Source organism: Synchiropus splendidus, chromosome 10, assembly GCF_027744825.2.
Source record: "Synchiropus splendidus isolate RoL2022-P1 chromosome 10, RoL_Sspl_1.0, whole genome shotgun sequence".
In the NCBI taxonomy this organism is placed as follows: domain Eukaryota; kingdom Metazoa; phylum Chordata; class Actinopteri; order Syngnathiformes; family Callionymidae; genus Synchiropus; species Synchiropus splendidus.
In genome coordinates, this window is record NC_071343.1 from 21,599,587 (window position 1) to 21,622,226 (window position 22,640).

The 22,640-nt window shown below is 42.4% G+C and overlaps 1 protein-coding gene across 3 annotated transcripts in view; it reads left to right on the forward strand.

The window, feature by feature from the left end:
- The window catches only part of LOC128765639 (neuropilin-2-like), a 76,906-nt gene extending 54,812 nt beyond the window's left edge, over positions 1 to 22,094 (forward strand). The window contains exons 14-18 of one of the 3 annotated variants that reach the window (XM_053876524.1): positions 3,658 to 3,926; positions 4,068 to 4,164; positions 4,829 to 4,861; positions 18,493 to 18,552; positions 19,700 to 22,094. In XM_053876524.1, coding sequence (XP_053732499.1) covers positions 3,658 to 3,926; positions 4,068 to 4,164; positions 4,829 to 4,861; positions 18,493 to 18,552; positions 19,700 to 20,022 — 782 coding nt within the window. In that variant the 3' untranslated portion in view covers positions 20,023 to 22,094. Of the gene's footprint in view, positions 1 to 3,657; positions 3,927 to 4,067; positions 4,165 to 4,828; positions 4,862 to 10,200; positions 14,096 to 18,492; positions 18,553 to 19,699 lie in introns of those variants that run through there. The other 2 variants (XM_053876525.1, XM_053876526.1) reach the window with 2 other exon arrangements.
- Positions 22,095 to 22,640: the final 546 nt, after the last annotated feature.

Consider the following 22,640-nt stretch of genomic DNA (forward strand, 5'->3'; position numbering starts at 1 on the left):
CTCTTCCATGTGGTCCACAATGATTCACATTTTCACATAAGTTTCCCACATCTGAATGCAAGTTTTTTTTTGTCAAATGTGAATTCACTGGAATAGCATATTTAGTATGTTAACTCTGTCGTACTGCAGTGCAAGAATATTTCAGTCTTGTTTTGTTTGATTTACATTGTTTTAATGTTCATAAGACGTAAAAGCAAAGTAAAGACCACCAATGTTTTCATCGCACATTAAAGGCACCAGACCAGAGATGGTCACAGCCAGAGCCCCTGAATGTAATTCAGCGTGTACTTCGCTAAAAACAAAGGTCTGACACAACCATTTTTAAAACCTGTGGTCAGAGAGACTGCTTGAAACTCTGAAGAAAAGAAATGGCTGATCAGAGAATCAGGAATCATCACAATTATGCTGAAAAAGCACCGCGCTGCTGAGCGCAGTGCCGGACGCAGACCCGGAAGTAAGTCTGCCGGAAGCACCCTTTGAGTGTTCAGCAGGGGAGTCTGAGATACGTTTATCATGGCAAAAATAGAAGATTTGATGCCCAAATGAGGAAATGAAAGAAGAAACCCCAGAAAAAAGAAGCAAGAATATGGAAGTAAAGGGTGTGCACTTTCAGATCAAGTCAGCAAGAGGAAATGTTAAGTTGAAGGGGTCAGAGGAGAAACAAAGGGTGGGGAATACCAACACAAAGGCAAAAAACGGAAACAAAATGGATGGAAAATGGAAAAAGAGAAAATCTGAAACGAGTCAACAATGAAGGCTGGTTGATATCAATGTGTCCACAAACAAATAGAATGAATAATTTGGAGATAATGAACTGATCTGAGGAGAGAATTGCCTGCTTGGAAGCCATGGAATATGATGATATATTCATTCCCCGAAGACATGGAAGCTGATGATCTCAGGCTCTGTACAAAGAACCTCATCGTGGAAAAGTGGGGTACAAAAAGCAATTTGTTGTCCACTTGGCCAAAGGCCCAATGTGGGTACAAGACCACGACCCATTTTGGTGAAATTCCAGCAGGACGTGATCAAATTCAAGGTTCTCAACTAGTGTTAATTTTACCACCCATTTTTCTATTTCGTCTTAGTCTTGTGCCAAAGCTAATTCTTCGTCTTAGCCACATGTAGTCATTCACATTTTTGTCAGTCATGTTTTAGTCCACTAAAAATCAGAACAGTTCAGTCTAGTTTTAGTCAAATGAAAACTCGATGTAATTTAGTCAAGATTTATCAAAACGTTTTGGTAATACTTTTCATTCTAGAGACATATGTTTCACAGGTAAAGTGTTGACTAAAATCTGGAATCATTTTGTCTTGAATAAACTGAATGAATAAATGAATGAACCCCACAAATAACCCCCCCAAAAGTAAAATAAAAAACAGACTCAGTCAAGAAGGAAAGCAAAGTTTTGACATTTATGGAATTGGTGACAATAAAAACGCTAGTTTTTAATAAAGACAAGTAAAAATCTCTCCAGTCTGCTGCCATCTTCACCTGGTCCATCTCTTCATTTGACCGACTAGATGTGCAAATTAATAAAAATTTTACTTTTTATTATGATAAAGTTATTATGATGTTTCTTTATTAAGAAACACCTACAGCTGACAATCTGTCTGGGAAGATAAAATACCTATAAAAAGGGTCAGGAATGACAAGAACTGTTCTTCTCTCTGCTCTTTTCAATCCCTCAGATTAAGTTGAGTTGCTGTTGTGTGTTAGGTGTGGGATTGAAATAAACCTCTACCACCACCTCTACTACTGCTACTACTGTTATTACTACTACTACTACTAAATAACGTTTGCCATTACTGTTGAAACACGTATCTAGCTGTGTTGACGGTCCCAGCCCTGCAAACGGAACAGTATCTTATTCATTTATTCTCAGATTGTTGACCCACACATCAAGCAGGAACAGGGGCATGTAGAGGGATGTTGAAGTTTGATGCACACAAATGGCACTTGAACGCACGACAGAGTTTGTTGGTTGGAGTTGGTGGCCAATGTTGCATGCGCTCAAGATTTCTGAACCCCCCTCGTTGCATCACCTGCTTTTGTCAGGAGCATTGACAGGGAGAGGTGTGCTTATTCTGCCAAGCTTAATTATCTATTGTATCGCGGCAGATCAGAACTAAAGGAAAGCTGTAAACATAATCAGATAACTACGTCCCACACACAGGCACACACTCTCTCTCCCTCTCTCGCTCTCGCTCAGAGCCAATCCCACATCGCCGCCTCTCCCTCCCATGGAGAGTTGTTAATTAATTCCCTCCCTTTGTACGTTCGCCAAGATCAAACGCAGAGAGACGGAAAAACACTGCAACTTTTTCTAACGGATCTTAATGAGCAAGTGTGATTTAGGTTCTCCCCTGGTTCATTGCCTCCAAGTGAAGAAACACAGTTACCTTAACCCAAATCCATTATTCATTACGTGTGAAGTGCTGAGAAATCAGATGGATCGGTTTTGGTTGAGGGAGGAGGACGGGAAGAGATGGTGGATGTGCTGGTGCTGAGATAAACAAGTCAATCCAGAGAAGGCCGGTTCTCAGGAAGACCTGAGGTCTGAGGTTATTCGTGTCTGGACCGGCTCGTAGAAAGAAACGGTGCTCTACACCAAGATGGATGAATTATGTTGCCATCGGAAGCACTTACCAGTATCACTGTGAAGTCATGATTGTAATGGTGAGTTGAGAGATGTGCACCATAGTGGCTCCCTGTGGAGCCAGTGCATTTGCTCATAAACATGCCTATTTTGTGTTGCATATTCATACATTTGTACATTTGTGTGTTGCTTTTTGTGGAGATATAGGATATCCTAATCAACGTTGATCTTACATGTCAACATGCCACTGGTTTACTTGTTCACAAGTAACATGAGTAAAAGTCGAACTGAAACTTGAAGGTTGAATGAGAAACATAGTTTTGATAAACTCCTTCAGGCACATGGATGTTAATGGCATGGCCTGTCCAAAGTCTACCCAGACTGCCGCTTATAACGTTGTGGTGTTGCAGAAGTCAAAACACAATCGTAAACATACAAAGATGCTGACACTGCCAGATGGAGCGTTTTCGTTGTTCAATTATGTTTTGAATTTTTGAAATATATCAAAGTTATAATGTGTGCTCTTGCTTTGTTGTTTAGTGTGTGTATTTAGTGACATTACTGTTGCTGCTGAGACACATCACATTCCGGACAAATATGTAACTGAATCTCATGGAAAACTTTCATCCACACACAAGCACGTACCTGCACTCACACATTTATTTGCACGAATGTGACGGTTTAGCTGACGACTTGCAAAACAGGGGAAAGGAACAGATTGAGGTGTCAGCCTTTCGAGAGATTAGCACTGTTAAGTAGTACTGTGTGTGTGCGTGTGTGTTTGTGTGTGTTTATTCATTTGAATCCATAAGCATTAGCCACCATGATGAAATGGCAGTCTGATTTGTGGCCAGACTCCATCCACAGTATGAGTGTGGTAATGCCTTAGGCTTTAAACTTCACATACTGCTGCAGCGCTGCGTCACACTGCACTCTACTATACATCACCTGTATCCTGTTAAAGTTCTTGTACTGACCACGTGGAATGTGTCCTCATATAAGGCTTTCAGACTACCGGGGAAGTCTTATGCATCTCTGTCTGGTTCTGTCTTCCCAGACAACTCAGGGAACTACCTCCACCTGGACGCAGGTGTGCACACACAGCGGAAGAGAGCCCGGCTACTGAGTCCAGAAGTGGGTCCTGAGGAAGGCCCCCTGTGCCTTCTCTTCTTCTACCAGCTTCAAGGGGAGGCTCAGGGGAGCCTGAGGGTTCTGCTGAGGGACAGCGACCAGGAGGAGGCTCTGCTCTGGACTTTGAAAGGAGACCAGGGGCCGCATTGGAGAGAAGGTCGCACCGTGCTGCCTCAAAGCCCTAAAGAGTTTCAGGTAAACAATGTTGTACTGGTATTTCATATTATAGCACTAATATATGACACTTGAATTACACAACCCTAGCTTGCAAGACGAATTGCGTGCCTGTTGAAATCATTCCCATAGTTTAAAGCGGCTCACCTTCTGTCCCTGCAGGTGGTCTTCGAGGGCTTTTTTGAGCACCCGACCAGAGGCCATATCCGAATAGACAACATCCACATGAGCAGCAGTGTCAAGTTGGAGCAGTGTACACGTATGTCTTATATCTTTTTCCAGCTCTTCAACTCTCCTGCGCAAGAAATGTGCCACATTTTCTCTCTTGAATACTTACTTTTATTACTCATTTAGCTCTTGTTTTCTAGTTTTATTTTAGGTCTTTGCTTGCAGCTATTAACATCAAAATAATGGCAGGATTTCTCTTCTTTTATGCATCAGTCTGTCTTCCATCCTATCTCTCCCATCTGTCAGCCTCCATTATCGTGGTACGTCTCACCTAGGAAAGAGACAACTAAATAAAGAGCAGCCGCAGGAAAGATGGACAGAATGTGCGATGAACAAAGTGAGGGCAATTGAGAAGTGACAGTTTCACACTGAGAGAAAGATATTAGGCGAGGGCATATTTCCTGTCTCTTCCCTGTCGGCCGCCTTTATTTCCTCGCCTTTTTGTGAAAATACCTGTCATCCTGAAAGATTCATGGAACTTTTTACCTCACCAACCTTAAGCATGCTATTGTTTTATTATTTCCCTGTCAATGTCTGGGTTTTCTTTTTCAAAATAATGAGCACTTTAACAGCATAGAAACAGCTTAAAAATACCAGAGGTTGGAATGAAGGCTTTCCATCACTAGAATATGTAGAGCGGCTGTCTTCATCCTAAGCGCCTCCACTGACATTCTCTTCCTCTGTTCTCTCTCCAGAACCTTTCCCCGCCTTAACTCCTGGCATAACCAGTAAGTTTTACTTCCTGCTTCTCCTTCTCCTTCCTGTGCCAAATGTCTGTGCTTCCTGCTTCTGGCTCAGCTCAGCTCACAGCACTGCCCTGAGTGAACCCCTCTCTGTGCATACTCCTCTCACCCTGGAGCTCTTACCCAACCCAGTAGTGGCAGAAATTTAAAAAAGGGCCGACAAAAGGCTTGAAAGGAAGGACCTGCGTGTGTGCAGTGTGTATATCACTGCACCTTGATGGGAATTGAATGCTCTGCACTGTTCCAGCATGACTGCATGCTGGGCTGATGCTCATGGTCGCGTTACAGATAACATTTCTGGACTTTCTACGTTATAGTGTGAAGCTGAGTAGTGACACTGGCCTCTCCAGGCAGAGACAGGTACACAAACTGTCGACATGAGTGAGGTTTTTAAAAGACTGTCATAGCTATTGTCGCCAAAACACCACCCAACCTTCATACTTCTCTTGCATTATTGCTCACCATGGGGCCATATATAAATAATAAATGAATTAATTTTGTGTTACAATATTTATGACGCAGTCTGACAAACACTTTAATACTGTATAAGGTCTACCTCCATTGCACTAAACTGTTGATGTTACTGGGAGATACTGGATATTGAGTAGGCGTTGAACAGCATGCTTTTCTATCTAGTATATTCTGTGTTAAATACACTACGGTTTGCAGTTCATTTTCTCACAGATGACCCCACACGGCCTATTGTTTCTTTCTCATCTGAACTGATAGAATTTGTGTGGCACCCAGATGGTTTATTATTGTAAGTGAGTCAAGGCTGCGATGAAACATTGGCTCACAACCCTGTTACGCAGTTGTCTGTAGTCCTTTTTCATGTTGATCCGTTTACTTTTTGTCAGAGGAGCTCATGCGCAGCGCTGATGTCAGTAGCATATCAAAAAAAAAAAAAAAAAAAAAAAAGGAGCGTGACCCTGAACTGGAGGGTTTGGCTGAACCCTGAAGTGAGAAAACCTCACACTTGTGAGTCAGTGGCGAGGCTGAAGAGCTTCATCCAAAATCAGCCCAGGCAGGATATGATATCAGCTGTGTACATTTTAATTCAAGGAAGCTCTGTATACATACAATACAACACTGGTAGTAGAAGGTTGGGACTATAAAGCTTTGGTGAAGTTTTCCAATAAGTGCAGCACCATACAATGAACGTGTCCTTACTGGTTCCTCTCCTCTCTGACCTCGTCTAAATTCTCCTCCTTCCTTTGCTCGGCTTTCATCTCCCTTCACTCTCTTGTCGCTCTACACTTCTTTTCCCTGTTTCTCGCTCCATTAGTCTGCTCAGCAAGCTGCTGATCCCACCTGAATGAAGTGTAGGCTTGATCACCGTCCAGCCTTTTTATCCACAAACAGGACGGCCCAAACACAGATAGAAGAGCGTAGTCAGGCATGGCTGCTGGATCTGTTGCTCTTAAGTCGGGGTGGAGACCAGAAGTGCTGGCAGGCACGCTGATTTTGTTTGTGACTCAGGATATTTGAATTCATGAGCTGGATTTTTTCGCTCCGGGCCTCTTCATATATTCAAATATGTCTTTGCTGTTCTGTGCGAGTGAGAACAGATGAACAGATACATTAGTCACGGGCTAATACACGTTAAGAAGGTCGGTGCTTTTCCACCACCATATCACATCAATAATATTGACAGTCTTTGCACATTTTTTTTTTCCTTTGGTCCATCTTTCAAGATATCTATCAGCCTGACTGAAAAGCAATACACTGAACGTCTACTTTAAAGAGGCACATTGTCATCTAACCGCAGCGGGGTGGTATTGAGGCATGGAGAAGACCTTCCCTTAGATATTTTGAAAATCACTCTTCTACGAGAGTTTGTCACGATATAACTAATGATGATGTTATGATTGGATATAGTTATGATATCAAGATGTTTTAAAAGTACACTGTGATTTGTTGGTCGATGTCCCTCATCATTTTAGGCTGCACTGATACAATATAAAACATGTCCAATGTTTTTGTGAGCTGGCCACTTCATTTATTTAGAACAGGTTGAGAATACACATTTATTTTTGTGTCATTTCAGCATATTTCTGTTGTATTGTTTTTTCGCTTGCTGTCACTCCTGCTGAGTGAAATGACACTACATGCATCCACCCTGTTCTCACACCGAAAGCACACCTTATTGGTGACTGTGATGTTTTGAAGTTCTCACAAAAGGCCGTGCCTGATTTTTCCCTCACTATTTTCAAAATCATTTTCTCATCATCTTTCTCTACTATTGCTCATAGTGTTGTTGGCAAATGAAACATTTCACAGAAAGTATCTGTCTCCTGACTTTGAGATAATGACCTGGATCCTGATAGAAATAAGTGATGCAACGACTGTAATTATAACATTCCCTGAGGTTTTAATGGTGCGTTCAGCTTGTGCCCAAAAGCTGTTTCCCTTTCCTATGAGGACAAAAGAGGAAGGCTCCTTAATAGTCTCTCACTTTTAAAGTGCAGTATTCCAGACCAATACCATCGTCCCGATGCATGTATCTTTTGAAACAGTGATGTTGAACATGGATTTATGGAGGACGATGTGCTCCATCTTGCCATCTTGCACCACTGGTATAGGTAATGCATTATGGACCCGACTGTCTTTCTTCCTTAACTGAGATGATGTGGCTCACTCATGCAGTGCACACCTTTAGCTAGTGGTGGGGCGAAGAAGCTTCATGAAGCAGTGTCCTCCATTGTGATGAAGCATTACTAAAGCGAGAGCTCCACCAACTGAGCTCCCAATATCACACCACTGCTTCATGAGCCCATCACCGCCATGAGACTCAAAATAGTCAACGGTAACGGTAAACATGTCAGGGCTCCTCTAACAAGCAAAAACTGAATAGAATTTGTTGAATAATATCATGAATGTTTGTTTACGTGATTGACATTGCTTTGACTTTCCAGAGTTTTTTGGACTTGTACGTTGCACTGTTGTTTAGAAGAGTTATTGAGGGCAGTAGCTCTTCATCTATCTCGGCTTGGCAGAGAGCTTGTGGAGGAAAACCAACATAGAACACACTCACAAACATGAGAGGCACTGGGAATATGTGGGATAGCTCTGCTAATTTGGGAAGTCTTAACAAGCTTCCTCTGAACACTTTCATGTTCAATTTTGAACCATTGATCTTCTGAAAGTTCCCAGCCTTATACCCTTTTAGATGCCCCAAAAAAAGCAACTTAGCTGAACATTTCTGAAATTCATCCAAGTCTTAATCCACTGGTGGGAGGGCTCATTGTCGGCTACCTAAAAAGAAACTTCATAGACTGTATTAATACCCTTAAACTGTGTATCTGCACTTAAATAGACCACATTTAAGCTTATAGGGTTTTATTGAAGCCCAGAATCTCGTCTTTACAGCATGTCTGCTCTCTTCTTATTCTTGCCCGTCAGATTCTTGCTTGCTATTGCTGCTTTTCCTCTTTGTTTTTTCCTGAAATTGACTTTTTCCTTCTTTGCTTTTTGCATATCTTCCTCTGTCAGCAGGTTTCAGTCACAGCATGAGTTTAAACTAGAGCAGCATTAAGGACATCATGGCAGTAGTAGTAGTCCGCTACCTCACTTTCTCGTCAGCCCAAGTACAGACACATATCATTCTTTATTATTATGTATTTGTCCACCAAGCCAGAGCCCATGTCAGTGTTTGGCACATAAACGCTCCCTAACACAAGCTTTGCATTTGTTTGCATGGCCCTTGGTTCAATGTGTGATTGTTATTTTCCTGCTCACTGTCCACTGATTGACCATTCACTGACTCCATGTTGAGGCAAATTTTAAAAAAAAACAAAATGTTATGTCTTTTTCCCTTTGAGATTGATTTTATTTTGTCATCTTAACATTAGAGGCAAAATATCAGTTGCATACTGGCAGAAAAAAAAGTTGTTGGGCACCCATAAATTCAGTCAATTTTATCCCAAATATTGTCATGAAAAGAATGTGGAAAAACATTTTCTTTTCAAGTTAATTAAATTTATACGGGCACAAACATAACTCATCACATCATCAAATTTAAAAATTGAGTAGACTGCCATTATAAATTTCTAATACTTTAATTTCTCGAGTGAATATTGTTTTTTCCTCATGCGATGTAATGGTCATCTGAGGTCAGTGTTGAGTGAAGTGAGCGACCACCAACATCTTTCTGTGTCAAATGACAAATTTAATGACAAATTATGATAAAACGTGACACTATTTCAACGGACTGAAAAGGCCAGTTGACATGGATGTCCTGGATGGAGCTCATCTGAATTAGCTTCACATGTTCAAAATGACCAGAGCCATCTCCGAGACCTGTTGTCACAGTTTTTCTGACCATATTCATTCTTGATCAGTCTTGGTTAACCATTTTGCTTCCTGGATTTTTAAGGACTGGAAGTGTAAGATATGGTCGTTGAATGTATGCTATTCTCCATGTGTCCTGGAGTCACAGAGAATCTGTTTTTATTTTGACCTTTTTTTAATCGTCTGTGTCTTTTTACGTGGACTTTTTACGTGAACTTCCTGGTCCCTGGTCGACTACTACACTACTACTGCTCATTGGCTGGTTTTAGCTTTTAGCATTACTTCCATTTGACACAATCTCCTTCAGGGCCCATTGGTACCAAAAGCAAGGTTTAAAGATAATGATTTAAATAACTGACTAAACAGGACACTCTTTTCCCCCTTTTTTTTTGTACTTGCTGTCGTGACCATGTTCACTGCACTCAGAAGGCTTAACTATCTTGTCCAGAATATTGAATCATGAACTTATTAGTTCAGTCCAGCAATTGACGGTGAGGCTTGACTGACCTTCCATCACTCCACCAAGATTTGTGACAATTAATTGTGTAATTTGCTCTGGTATTGCTGCTTCCTGAGTGGATGATGTATTTCCAAGCTTTGCCAAGAAGCCAGCCAGTCAGATGGAAACACTTAATAGACGCAAACAAACGTCCCGTGCTTCCCTGTTAATGTAGTTCCCCGGTAATTACAGCAGCAATTATGTTATCACGTAACACCCCATGTTTAGCCAAAGTTTCAGGGTGTGTATTTAGTGCTCCAATAACCAACTCCACTCTGTAACCGCATTAAAAAAAAGTCTTTTAATGAAGAAATAATGGTGCCGGTAAAAGCTTGCATTAGACATGAACGTGTCTCGGTAACAGAGGATAAGGTCAAGTTGATGTATTAAGAGAAATGGAATGGTCTGACCATGTTGGCAGTTCAGCGAGTGGTCAATTAACAACAAACCGCTTTACTGCTTCCGTGTGGCCTGAATGCCTGCCTCCCTCCCTCTGCCGATTTTCCAGAGTGTAACATGTCCTCCTGCCCTCCAGGGGGTGCCATGTCTGGATTGAAACCTACAGTAGACACAGTGACAGTGCAGACCATCCCCACCTACTGGTACTATCTGTTGGCTGGAGGAGGCGCCCTTTTCTTGCTGCTTTCAGTCATTGTGGTGGTGGTAATGTGCTGCCACCGGTACCACCGGACCTCCAAGAAGAACAGCAGTAGCCACCATTCAGTGACCTACCACCGCAACCTGCATCAGTTTCACCAAAACTCTTATCTCATTCACCAACCCAACCAGAACCCCCCATGCCACGTCAGCGGGCCATTTTTTGAACCCATGCTCGCCACCAGAGCGGAGAAAGATGACGGCTTTGAATCCCCGTGTTGAAAACTGGTTGAAGGGTGATGTTTTTCACAACTTGTTTGCATTCAGAGATGATCGGCTGGTATGCTGACAAGAACCTGCACTTACTGTTGCCAATGCACCTTGAGTGAACTTCTTCTTTGGCAGGAAGTATCAAACTGACGGGCGAATGTATTTTCCGATTCAGTTTTTGTTTGTATTTTAGTTGGTTATGGAAAACTGTGGTGCAAGTGTGTGAATGTTTCGTGTCCGACACTGTGATGTACTGTAGGCTGAGGAAACCTGACTGCAGAGCCAAGAACAGCATGGTTAGGAGTTAAAGATGACGGGTGATGAGATATCTGTGACTCTGGCTGACAAAGTCACAGTGAAGCTGGAAGACCAAAGATAAAATACATGTCTCTGACGTCCAAAATGACAGAATGTGTTGGAGAGATTAGAAGATGCCTTATACCTACCTGAATTCAACACGAAACCAAATCCAACATGGACTACTTTCTTGTCAGGTGTTTTCAGTGCTATAGTTGACTTCACTGCAGTGAAGTCAATTTTACTTTTGAACCACAAATCAAATTCGACATGCTAATTCACAAGAATCTATTTATGTCTGGTTGCATTGATACTATTGTCGTAAGTAAGTAGGAGGACTTGGTGAAAGAAATTATTTTTGTCACAGCATGTCAGACCCAGTAAAAGCATTAGAGTCCTACTGTATTTGGTTGCGATGAGCTGAGACAGCAGCATTAGAGTAAATGTTTAGCTCAGATGTCTACCTTTTAACTGGCACACAATTGGCACCGGGCAATGTCACAACCTGGGGGTGTTTGTCGGAACTCAGAGTATCTTTGGCTTTACATGCTGGAACAGTCATACACGAAAGATGTGACCTATGAAAGCAAACATCGGAGTGGGAGGTGCTTGTCTGAGATGTGGGTGGGACATGGTCTGATTTCTATCGGTCAGGTGTGTTTACCTGACTAAAGTAAATAAACATCAGACTTCCGACCTGCTCAACTTACGTCCACCCGTACCTACTTACATTTGTTTTCATTCAGTGTCTGGCACCGCAGCACGTAGCAGCCCAGCATCGTACGACAGTTACGGCAGCACAGTATCCCAGCGTGTCACTCTCGCACAGTGGTCTACTACGACAGTGGTACCTATAACCCTCGCGACGGCTATTTTGAATGGCATTCGACTTGCGTCCAATCTGACTCACGACCGGATGGTCAGAACCGATCCCGGTCATAAGTCGGATGTTGCTTGTATAGGGATATTCAGGACTGCGAGAAGCTGTTCTACTAAGCCACTGAGATTGACAGGCATCTTGAAAAATAATTACAGCTGCCAGTCCTACAGTGGCAGCTGAGCTTCAGCTTGTTTGTTGTTTGCTGGGTTTGAGTGAAGACTTGTGATGTTCACTGTCTGCTTTACAGAAGGAAACAGGAGATGAGACATCTCGCCTTGCTCCTAAAAATAATCTCCTCATGACTTTTTATTGAATTTACAGTCAAGATGAAAACAAATAACACACGGATGTGTCCTTTTTTTCCTTCTTCTTTTGACCAAAGATGTTACCTCTCGACCTCCGGAATGAGTTACAGCACAGCTGTGTCTAAATAGAGTTAAATTGTTGCGCTGCCTGGCCCCGCTTCATTATCCAATAATTGTGTCTGTTAGCGTTCAAACTTTACATCTGTGTCTGTTCAACACACATTAGACTTGCTGTCTGAAGCTAAGCAGAGATCTCTAGTTGACTGTAAATACACATTTTCTGTGGCACTGCATAACAATATCTGGTTCGTCGTCGAAGGTTTTTTTCTTGTTTGAAGTTCGATTTATACAGTGACCTTTTTGTTTACCTTTTCATAATCACATTTTAGCACCTAAAGAGGAACACACAGAGCAGCAGTCAGTTTAGACCTGGGGTGTCCGAGGTTTTTGTTCCTACCTATCAAGTGCTCACAGTTAAACCAATCAGGTCTCAGCTGAAGTAGGACTGACAGTCAGCTGATGACAGTCTTCAAACACCTGATGAAGCTGTGTGTTAGTTGGGTTGGGACAGGACTCTGCACCCTGGTTTTAGACCGATTTACTGGGGTTGGTTGACAGGGGCAGCGGTGAAAAGGCCTAGACCACATGCCCTCCAGAATCCTGCACCTGGGGTGACCAACTGTGAAAGATCTCACGGGGGAGGCGTCCTAACACGTGCCGGAGCAGAGGTCCTACGGTGAGCATGTCTTAGCTAAGTGAACACTTCACCCCATCTCACAACAACAGCCTGAGGAGGAAGCTCAGACCCAGAGTTCTCATGATTGATGCTTGAACGCCTCCACATCAGACTCAGACACTGGTCATGTGTGGACAGCGGCCACGTGGTTGGTGCCTACTCCATACACAAAACACTTGGAAAGTCGTTGAGTGGACCAGGACCTTTCATGAGAGTTTGCTCAACATAATAATCTCATATTCTGACTTCAGTCAAACACCCCTGGCTCTGTCGTAAAAACTAATTCACACTGCTGTCGCACCTTAATTTTCCTGTGAAAGTTAAATGCCAAAATGACTTACTGTTGTTGTCACATTCTCTGACTGTAACCTTTATTTTGTTGAAAACACAGCACTTTTTGGGGGTCCTACACAGCTTGCTCCAAAACCATTACATTGTGTGGTTATGTGGTGAAAAGTGCAAGAACATATCCCTTTGCACCTCCTGAAACACAAGTGGGAAGAGTACAAGACGTCATCCTTGAATGAATATAATCATGAGTTATGTTCCAAGCATGGCCTCACTGGAGGAATCTTAAAGTCCTAACATGCTGATTCAATGCTGGATATGCCAAGTTGTCTCTGACTCTGTTCATGCATCAATGGGTCTCAACATTATCACCCATTATGTATTCACCTGTGCCTTTTTTTCTTTGTTACAAATGTGGAAATACTTTTTCACCTGGATTAAATACTGAGATAGTCTTAATTTGGTTTATGTGAATCCTGTCTTGAATGTTGAATAGAAGCCATCAAACATCAAATACTTGTCTTTCATTACTGCTTCCAAGTTTCATGCGAGTAAATCCACCTTTGATTTATCAGTTACACAATTGCTGAGGCTGGTTCATATTAGCCACTGAGGTTTCACGCCACGCTGCACTGAGCCACAGCACATTCGTGTTTGAGGTCACTGATGAAGGGATGCAGATGCAGTACTTCCACTGACAAACGTTCACTATCTTGAACTGGAAATGATATTATCTTAATGCTTGGGTGAAATGTGTATTCTTTATGAACTTAAAGTTAATATTTCCACACCTGATTCTGGAATGTTCATTTTATTAAATCCAAGCAACATAATAAAACATAAGAAAATACCATAGTTATACCATAGTTTCCGGACTATTGAGCTCACCTGAACATAAGCCACACCCACTACATTTTTGGCGAAAAAAGCATTTTTGAAAGTACACAAGCCCCACTGGGGCTGCAGGTGTGTCGGTGCTGACTATGAAACAGAAAGGCCAGTGGATTCAGTGTACTGGATTAAAGATTTGCAATGATAGATGCATCACTGAGGTAGAGGCGAGGGCTGTGGAGTCGGGGCTGCAGGAGCAACCTAGCAGTGGCAGGGAGTACACAAGGCTATAACAGCAGACTTAGTGCATCAATGTAGCTCAAACGCTTGGAATTTCATTGTCTGATGTTACGAGGCTCAATATCTTGGTAGCATAAAGCTTTTTTGACAGTGTTATCTTAGCCATTAGACATGTTGTTGTTTAAGCCGCGGGCTTCAGACGGCAAGAAAAAGAGTAGCAGCTAGTCTATTTTATCTAAATATATTTGAAATTTACTGTACCCAGTTAATCAAATGCTTCTCAAACGTCATCAACGCATGTCAATATCTATTTAATAAACTCTCCTGAGGTGCAGTTGAATCTGGTTTATGTCTCAGAAAATCAGTCTCTCACCTCATGAGGTAGCTACCTGTCCTTCAGAAGCCCAAAGGCTATACAAATATTGTGTATTCTAGTGTTCTTCTGTATATTCTGTATAGTCTTAAGTAGAGCAATGTCCATGATGGAAAAAACACTAGCGAGTGCTGTGCGCTGCCTTCCCTCCATTTTGTTTATAATTCTCTTCTCTCCCTTCATGGAGTAAATGCACATCCAGTGGGACCAAAACACAGATGGAGACATGAGAGAGAAAAGAAGGAGCAGGAGCAAAGGCGGCTGAATCCTCTCCTTGGAGAAAGGCCCATTAAACACGCCAAAGAGAGCACCCAGAGATTGAGAGAGATGCAAGAAGTGAAGAGAGAATAAAAAGATTTTCTGTACTTTCCAAAGATAGAGCGTTTACTATTACTGCAAGAAAAAGCCTCCGAGCAAGGGAGGTTGGCTATGAGGATAGATGGAGCTCTAGGAGGAAGCACCCAAGGAATATTTTGCCGAGACTGAAAGATACTTTGACCCCACACATCTGCTCAGTGAATATATTTGATGGTTAACTCTGCATCATGATCGGCGCTATTCAAATGGTCGTATTGTTTAGCCACTTTTATTGAATGGTGAACAGGAATGGTCTAACAACAATTTGTTTGTTTTTTTTCCTTAGAATAAAAAAAAATGCTGATGTTGGACTGTGACATTTTTTACAAAGTGGATTACATATAACTGAAGACCTAAAATGAACTTTGCAAAAAAAAAAAGTCCATCCTGGCTAAGTGCAAGAAGGAATCGCAGTCTGTCCCAAATACTCAACACTATTTCTCTTGGGGATTAAATCCCACAACTCTTCTTCTGGTGTAGCTGAAGCCATTTGTGAAATGAAGTAGGAACTGCAGCATGTTACACTCATTGTTCGTGAGACCAACCCACGAGCCAAGGGCCTTCGCCTGGCATAGCAGCTGACTGCTTTTCAATTGACAGTTACATGGTAGGGCTCGGCGTTTGCCGTTTGTTTACATCTGAAATGGGTGTGGTACTGTGTGCTAGAGTAGTGAAAAACCCCATCAGAATACAAGGACACTGCCAGCTCTAGCTAACATTTACTTGCTACAGATAATTTCGTGTCTTTTTTGACTGTTGATATCAATGACATCATTCAATACCATTGAGCCCCACGGGGCAACAGCTGGTGGCTGCACTCTCTGGAACTGGCTCTACCACTGAAAATGTCACTGTTTGCCAACAGACAGACAATTCCTGATCTCCTTGACAGAGTTAATAAGTGAGCCCACATGAGCAGACAAAGCGTTCTATGAGTGAACTGGTCTGTAAAGGGCTCTGTGAGGACGCTCTTCTAATATCAGTCAACACGCCAGCCACTCATCATCACTTCATGGTGTTCAACATAGTCTGGTAAAACGCTGCGCCGTGCTTTGCTCAACAAATATTTCAGGCATCCTTCACTCCCATCCTTCACCCGGACCGCCAATATCAGCTACAATTGATAGTTTTCTGATTTATCTCTCTGGTGACTGCTTCTTGCAGCCGTGCGCCACATGAGCCGATCAATGTGTGTCCGAAATCCGACGGTACTTTTGATCTACGGCTGTATTTATGTTGTGCTGCTGCAGCAGTTTGTTCAAACAATCTCTCTAATACCACCTCTCTTTTTTTTTTGTTGCAAGATTTGGTGAAAAAGCTGGCAAGTGCTGGCTGCTTCTAAATCAAGCCCGGCTCGGCCCACTCCATCACAGACTACTTTGAAGCCATTTAATATTTCTAATTAGTTAATGGAGCCCATTGCATTCACAAAAGCCTGCAGTAAGCATTTCTGGAGCTCATTTTTCCCCCTCCCTCCTCCTGTTTCCCGGAGAAATATTACGGGTGGAAGCACTCGAACAGGTCCTGCGGCCCCCAACACTGTACAGTGCCAGAGAGCCATATCTGTCTTCGAAAATTGAGCCCTTTACTCTTCTCTTTACTAATTGGAAAGTGGAGATAAAATGGGGCTGCAGGGAGATTTAATCTCCTTTCAAACCAGTGTGATGAGTCTTCTCAGGATCTGGGCCTGCAGGAGCCAAGCCAGGATCATTAGTGTTCAACACTCATCCCAAAATATGTTCCTTTTTCCATCTGGCTGACTCCACTTTTTCTCTCTGTTTGTGAATTAACCGCCTGTAATGCACTGAAGGCATTTCAGTTGACTTTTTGTGACTTACAGTAGCTCAAGAGTTAGTGGGGAAGTGTGAAGGTCCTGCAAACGTCTGGAATTCCAGTCTGCTCTTTTGCTCTCTGCCTTCTCTTAAAAAGGGCATTTTTCTGTCAAAGTCCTTCCATGAATTGGTGCCTTACCTGTAACTGATACCGTGCAGCTGTAACTGATCAATCTCTTGTAGCAGATTAAACGCAAAAATTACAGCTTGGCACTGATTTTATTAGATTAGATCTTTATTAGAAATGCAACAACCCCAGGTGAGCTCATTACAAATGATTCAAACCCATGTATTTTGTCTCGCTGTTCTTTGAAGGTGTGTCCTTTGAAAAGTCTAAGGTGATGACGGGTCATTAAAAAGTAGAAATTTAATGGTTTAATGGGAATTATGTCCTTCAAACATGTCATTCATATGGACAGCACTGAGTTGTATATCGGAACAAGACATTTGTTACATGTTGTTAGTTAAGAAAACATGGGCAAACCTGTCTGTGAGAATAAGTTTGGAGGAGAACAGGACCTGGAGTGGGCTGGAGTGTGATTGTTGAGCAACAGGACAGAGGACATGTGAAGTGCAAAATAGCTTGAATTACTTCATGAATATTGGGCCCAATCTCTATCTTGAAGTTCATGATACAATAATACATCTAATCCTGGAGGGTTTTTTGTTTCTTTGTTTTTAAGTCAGCAGAATTGTTCTTCTGCTTTCAGCACCTCCAACTGAACATAGCTTCCCTTTCCTCTTAGTCTCACTCTTCATAGTTGTCTTCATCTCCTTCTAATGCCTGGCAGTATTCGTCCAACTGGCTCCCTGTCTCTCCTCTCCGTCTGAGTCTGGCCTCCCTAACTTGGTCTCCAAACCTTCCAACGTGAGCGGTCCCCCTGATGCACTGGTTTCTAATCGTGTCCTTCCTTGTCACCATCATCAGCTCTGTCACTTCCAACTCCTGCTTCCTGTGTTTGTGTCCGAGCTGCTGTCTCTGAACCAGCCGTCATGGTTGGCCTCATGGCTGCGGAGGAATCTTATAAAGATGTAAAAGCAATGCAATAAACTGGCTTTTCGTGATACTAAACAAACAAGAAGTTAAACATTGAGAAGAGTGATACGAAGTTATTACTAGTGCACTGAAATATAGCATTTAAAAACAAGAGCAAAAAGATGAGCCAAATGATTGAGTCAAATCACCCTTAAATGACCTGATGTTTAATCCGATAAAGAAGATATCTGGTTTTCAGGTTTCTCATTTCCTTCACGTTCTGAACGTTTTCTTACTAATGTTTGATGAAGTCATCCTGGAAGTTTGTTCGGTGAGGTCTAATCACATGTCATAATTGTCTGAAAGGAAGAAAATGGCATTATCTTACTCAGGAAATGAGTCTCTGTATCACTTTTCATAGCTCCTAAATTACTTTTTCACCTCTTATCATTTAAATATCTATTGCAGTTTTTCCGCATAATAGACCGTTGGCTTTGCAATAAATGATTATCTTCCGCTCAGTTATTCCCCCGCCCCCGTTGCTGATATTGAAATTGGAGAAGAGTCAAGCATCCAACACCATCCATCGCTGCGGTCTTCAGGGTTACTGAGTGAAGTGCGGTTCAAGACTTGGTTATTTTCTTCACCTTCGTGCCTCTACCGGAACATGACTAGTTGTCTGTACTGATCAACTTGGTTGTCTGGTCTTGTTTTCGATTGTCTTGTTGATATACCATGAAGCAACTGTAGTCAAGATTGTGATGTTTCTGCCTGTGGCTCTGAGCTAACTGCTTTTCTGAGTTGAATGTGTGTTTCATTTTGTGTTGTTTCCTCCTCTTTCACAGATCCCAGACCAATGGATTTTGGAAAAGATCCAGTTTTCAACAAACCGTCTTTGAACGAAGGTGAGTTTTGTTGAGCTATTTTGATAAATGACTGTGTTCTGACAGAATCAAAGAGGTTGGGTCCATCCAAACTAAAGCAATGCCAAGAATGGAGAATTCGGAATTCATCTAATGTGTTTATAAATGTGTTGTTTAATCTGTAAAAACAACATCAACATAATATACTGGCTTCCAATATGTGTTTAATCATTGCCTGAAAGATGTTTGTCATTAACTGAATGACAAACCACGGAAAAGGCAGCCGACTTTTGCTGTGCAGTGGTGCTGTGCTTCAATTATCAACACAATCTTTTTTTTCTGGGGGAAAATAATGAATGTAGAATTAATTTCTATTGTTAGAAGGAGGTAATACAGTGTGCTGTCCAAATGGATCGGCCCAGCTGCCCTCAGGTTAGAGTTTTTCTTCGCAACCAAATGGGTTTTCTTTCATCAGGCCGTGCTGAGAAATGCCTGTCCTCATTTTGACACTTCATTCTTTCCAATAATGGGGACATTAAGCAAATGAATGTCTTCAAAATCGCCTTTTTTGGCGTGATTGGTTTGTCAATAAATACACTTGTGTGATGGAGGTCTGTGACTTTGGACTGAAGGTGAATTCTGATTTCCTCTTTAATGGCTGTTATTTGGTTGCAAACAAACCTGAGCTGCTTTTATTTTGGACATACAGTACATTTGGCTGCAGTTCAGACATTCAGGTCTCTTTCATGTACACATTTTTTTAAAGTTCAAAGAAGACGTGCTACTTGCCAACATACCTTCCCTCCTCACGCATTAGCTCAGTGGTTCAGCAGCGTCAGATCAGCATGTAATTCTTCTCCAGCTAAACATAACAACAGTCTTAATAAAATCAGAGAGGAATGACAGCGTTGTTCTGACACCACTGAAGTGATCTCAGATGTTTTATTCTCGACATTCTCGAAACCTCTTCACCTCCTCTTCCACATGACACGTCAGTACTCATTTCTGCTATCAGTTTTTCTGAAGATGAAGTTTCACACATAGTTGCTGTGCCTGACAAGTACCTGGACTGTGTCCTGTTTGTCTACTCCTCACTTTTATTAGATTCAAGTGGGTCGGATTAGCATGATGCTTTAGAGCTGGAGGTCTTGACTTTTGATGTCATGAGTTCTCTCCCTCTCATCTGCAGGGTATCTGCTTCCAGGGTGGCCGTCCTCCACTCCTTCCTCGTCAGACATGGACCCTCCGTCTGTCACGCTGGTGTCAGAAAAGGACAAGGACAACGCCTGGCTCTACACGCTGGACCCCATCCTGCTCACCATCATTGTGATGAGCTCTCTGGGCGTCCTGCTGGGTGCTGTCTGTGCTGGACTGCTGCTCTACTGCACGTGCTCCTACAGCGGACTTTCCTCGCGATCCTCCACCACGCTGGAGAACTACAACTTTGAGCTGTATGACGGGATCAAGCATAAAGTCAAGATCAACCAGCAGAGGTGCTGCTCAGAGGCGTGAGGGAGATAGTTCTGTTCGTGACAAAGAAGCACTTGTTTCCATAGCTAGTATCCTGCTACGCACTTGTTTTGATGTCCAAAGGGGTAACAATCAAAGCGGAGGTCCCCCACCTTCTCATGTGCCACGAGGCCTAAGTTTGGGGAATCCTCAGTCACATCTCCCAGACTCCATTTCTCCTCTGCCTGTAGGAGAGAGCCTGCTTGAAGCTAGAACCACGTGAATGAATGAGGAAACGAACCAATGACCATAAACCTGCCAGCTGTGGGATGTGACATGACAATCTGAACATCAAGGCCACGCAACACTGTCCGGGGCGCAGCTGTGGATTCATCTTTGGGCAGTGGGACCTGAGTCACCTCAGAAGAAGCATGCAGATCCAGCGAGGATCACCAGAGTGGGTCTTCAGTCGGAGATCAACACATATCAAGTGAATGCACCCCACTAAACCCAGACGAGTCTAGATTTCTAAAGAGGGACAACAACATTTACTTTCTTTCTTGGCTTTGTTTCCATATGAGTTTCGGTAGTTTTTGTCTGCTTTGTGAAACCAGTGGCATAGAAGAGTATCAGTGACTGTTTTAGTTCTGTTTTAGACCAGAGGCTGAAGGGCGGAGCACGAAGCCAGCTTTGTGTTCTTTCTGCTATTTTGGTTCTTTTTTGTTAGCATTGTGTTGGACTCCATAGTCTTAATGTTTTACACGACAGATTATCAGAGAAAGGACAGAGAGCGGATCAGATCGAAAATCTAACAGGATTTATTGGAGCCGTGCTTTAGATTCTAGAGTTTGTATTTGGTATTTATAAATCGATATATTTTGCTTTCCAGACGGTATGATGCCCAAATGATGGACAGACACTGTGTGAACAAAACGTCAGTGATTGTTTTATTGCAACCTATGGATTGCCAAAGAGAGTCAGATCATGGAGGACGAAACGGGAGAGGAGGAAGTGAGAGACTGGATAAGTGCACCGTCAACTTTCTTGGACACACACAATTGAGCCTTAAGCTAACTGCAGCGTAATGCTGTATCGGAGGACAGCCATGGAGAGAGGCCAGTGCTTCAGGACCGGGACACACACACACACACACACACACACACGAGAAGAGAGTGAGAGGAAGGAAATGGTTATGTTCACATGCAGAAGTCTGGTGACATGTTTTTGTCAAAGAAGTGTGTTTATTAGCATCGGTTTGGTCTGTTGACATCACATAATGTCGTCTTTCTTTACACAATATGAAAACCTGAACCTGCAGAATGAAACCGTCTTTCAGTTATTAGAGACACGGTTAAAAGGAATCATATTCTGGTTTCTTCAGAAGTGATGTAGCTTTAAAATCGATAAAACCAAAGTTTCAAGGATGTAGTCACTAACAATTTCTTTTTTTGGAACGTTACAGGAACTTCTGTATGTGGGTCAAATTATTGATTTTGGAGGAATGGTAACACACAGTGTTCTACTCAACCAACCACAAGTCTTTGTGCATGTAAACATAACCAGAGTAGACGGATGTCTCCGTCAGTCCGAAGAGGCACTGATGTCATGAACCTACAGTCCACTCCGTCCTGGGACAAAAAATGAGGGTGGAAACCTGCTTGGAATATGATATGGATTTTTTTTTTGCCTTTCTTACCATTCAACAAGATGCATGTCAAAACCAAGAGGCCTGTTTTGGGAACAGAGACACGGGACAGGTGTATATTGGAGAAAAAGAGGCGCAAGAGTTTCTGTGCGTTCAACTGTGTTTTCATTGGAATGTTTTCCAAGTGCCTTGGAGCTCTCATCATGTCTACGTTCTCTTAATCTCCTGCAGTTTTTATCTGGTTCTTGCATCACTACTCCCAGATGCTTATTTTTCAAAGATTGGGAATTACACACTTGTGTACCGATGACCACAGATTTACACACAAAAATGTGAACTTTTTCGTTCCTGCTTGACAGCTGCAAGTCCAGATAGTATTACCTCTTCTGTTTCAGTGGACAGAGACGACCACACCCGGCACTGGCCAGAAAACTCAACTGTCGTTTGTAGACTTTGTACAGAAATATTTCTTTTTGTAATGTTATTATTATTATTATTATTTAATAAAGGATAAATGACAATTGATGTTGCACTGTTTTCAGTCAACTGTATCATCTCCACACTCGTCACGAGGAGGACATGATTTGAAGTGTATATATTGTGATTCTGAGCGTAGTATTGGCTTCACCAGACCAGTATCTGTTTCAGGTTGGTAGGGTTCTGACTTACATCAACTGGACTGACTTTTGTTTCAAATGTTATCAGGTACCTGGGCGGCACCTGTGCTCCAGCGTCAGCATATGTGTAGTTTGGCTTAAACTAAGAGTCAACACCAAAAGAATCTCTGACTTTGCTTTGGTGTGTTATCGCTCCCACACCCTCCCTCGACTTCCTCACCTCCTTCACTTCGACTTCGGTCTCAGGAGCTGGACCTGTGAGACTGTGGCACATCGAAGATCAGAGAATCACCTCATTTAATCTGTCCGCGGACGTCTCACTGCTAATTAAAAATGTGCTTGTGGAAACACAAACGTGCGTCTTCAGACTGCTGGAGATTTGTCCCCCACTTAATGCATTTTTCACTAAATAGGAGCAG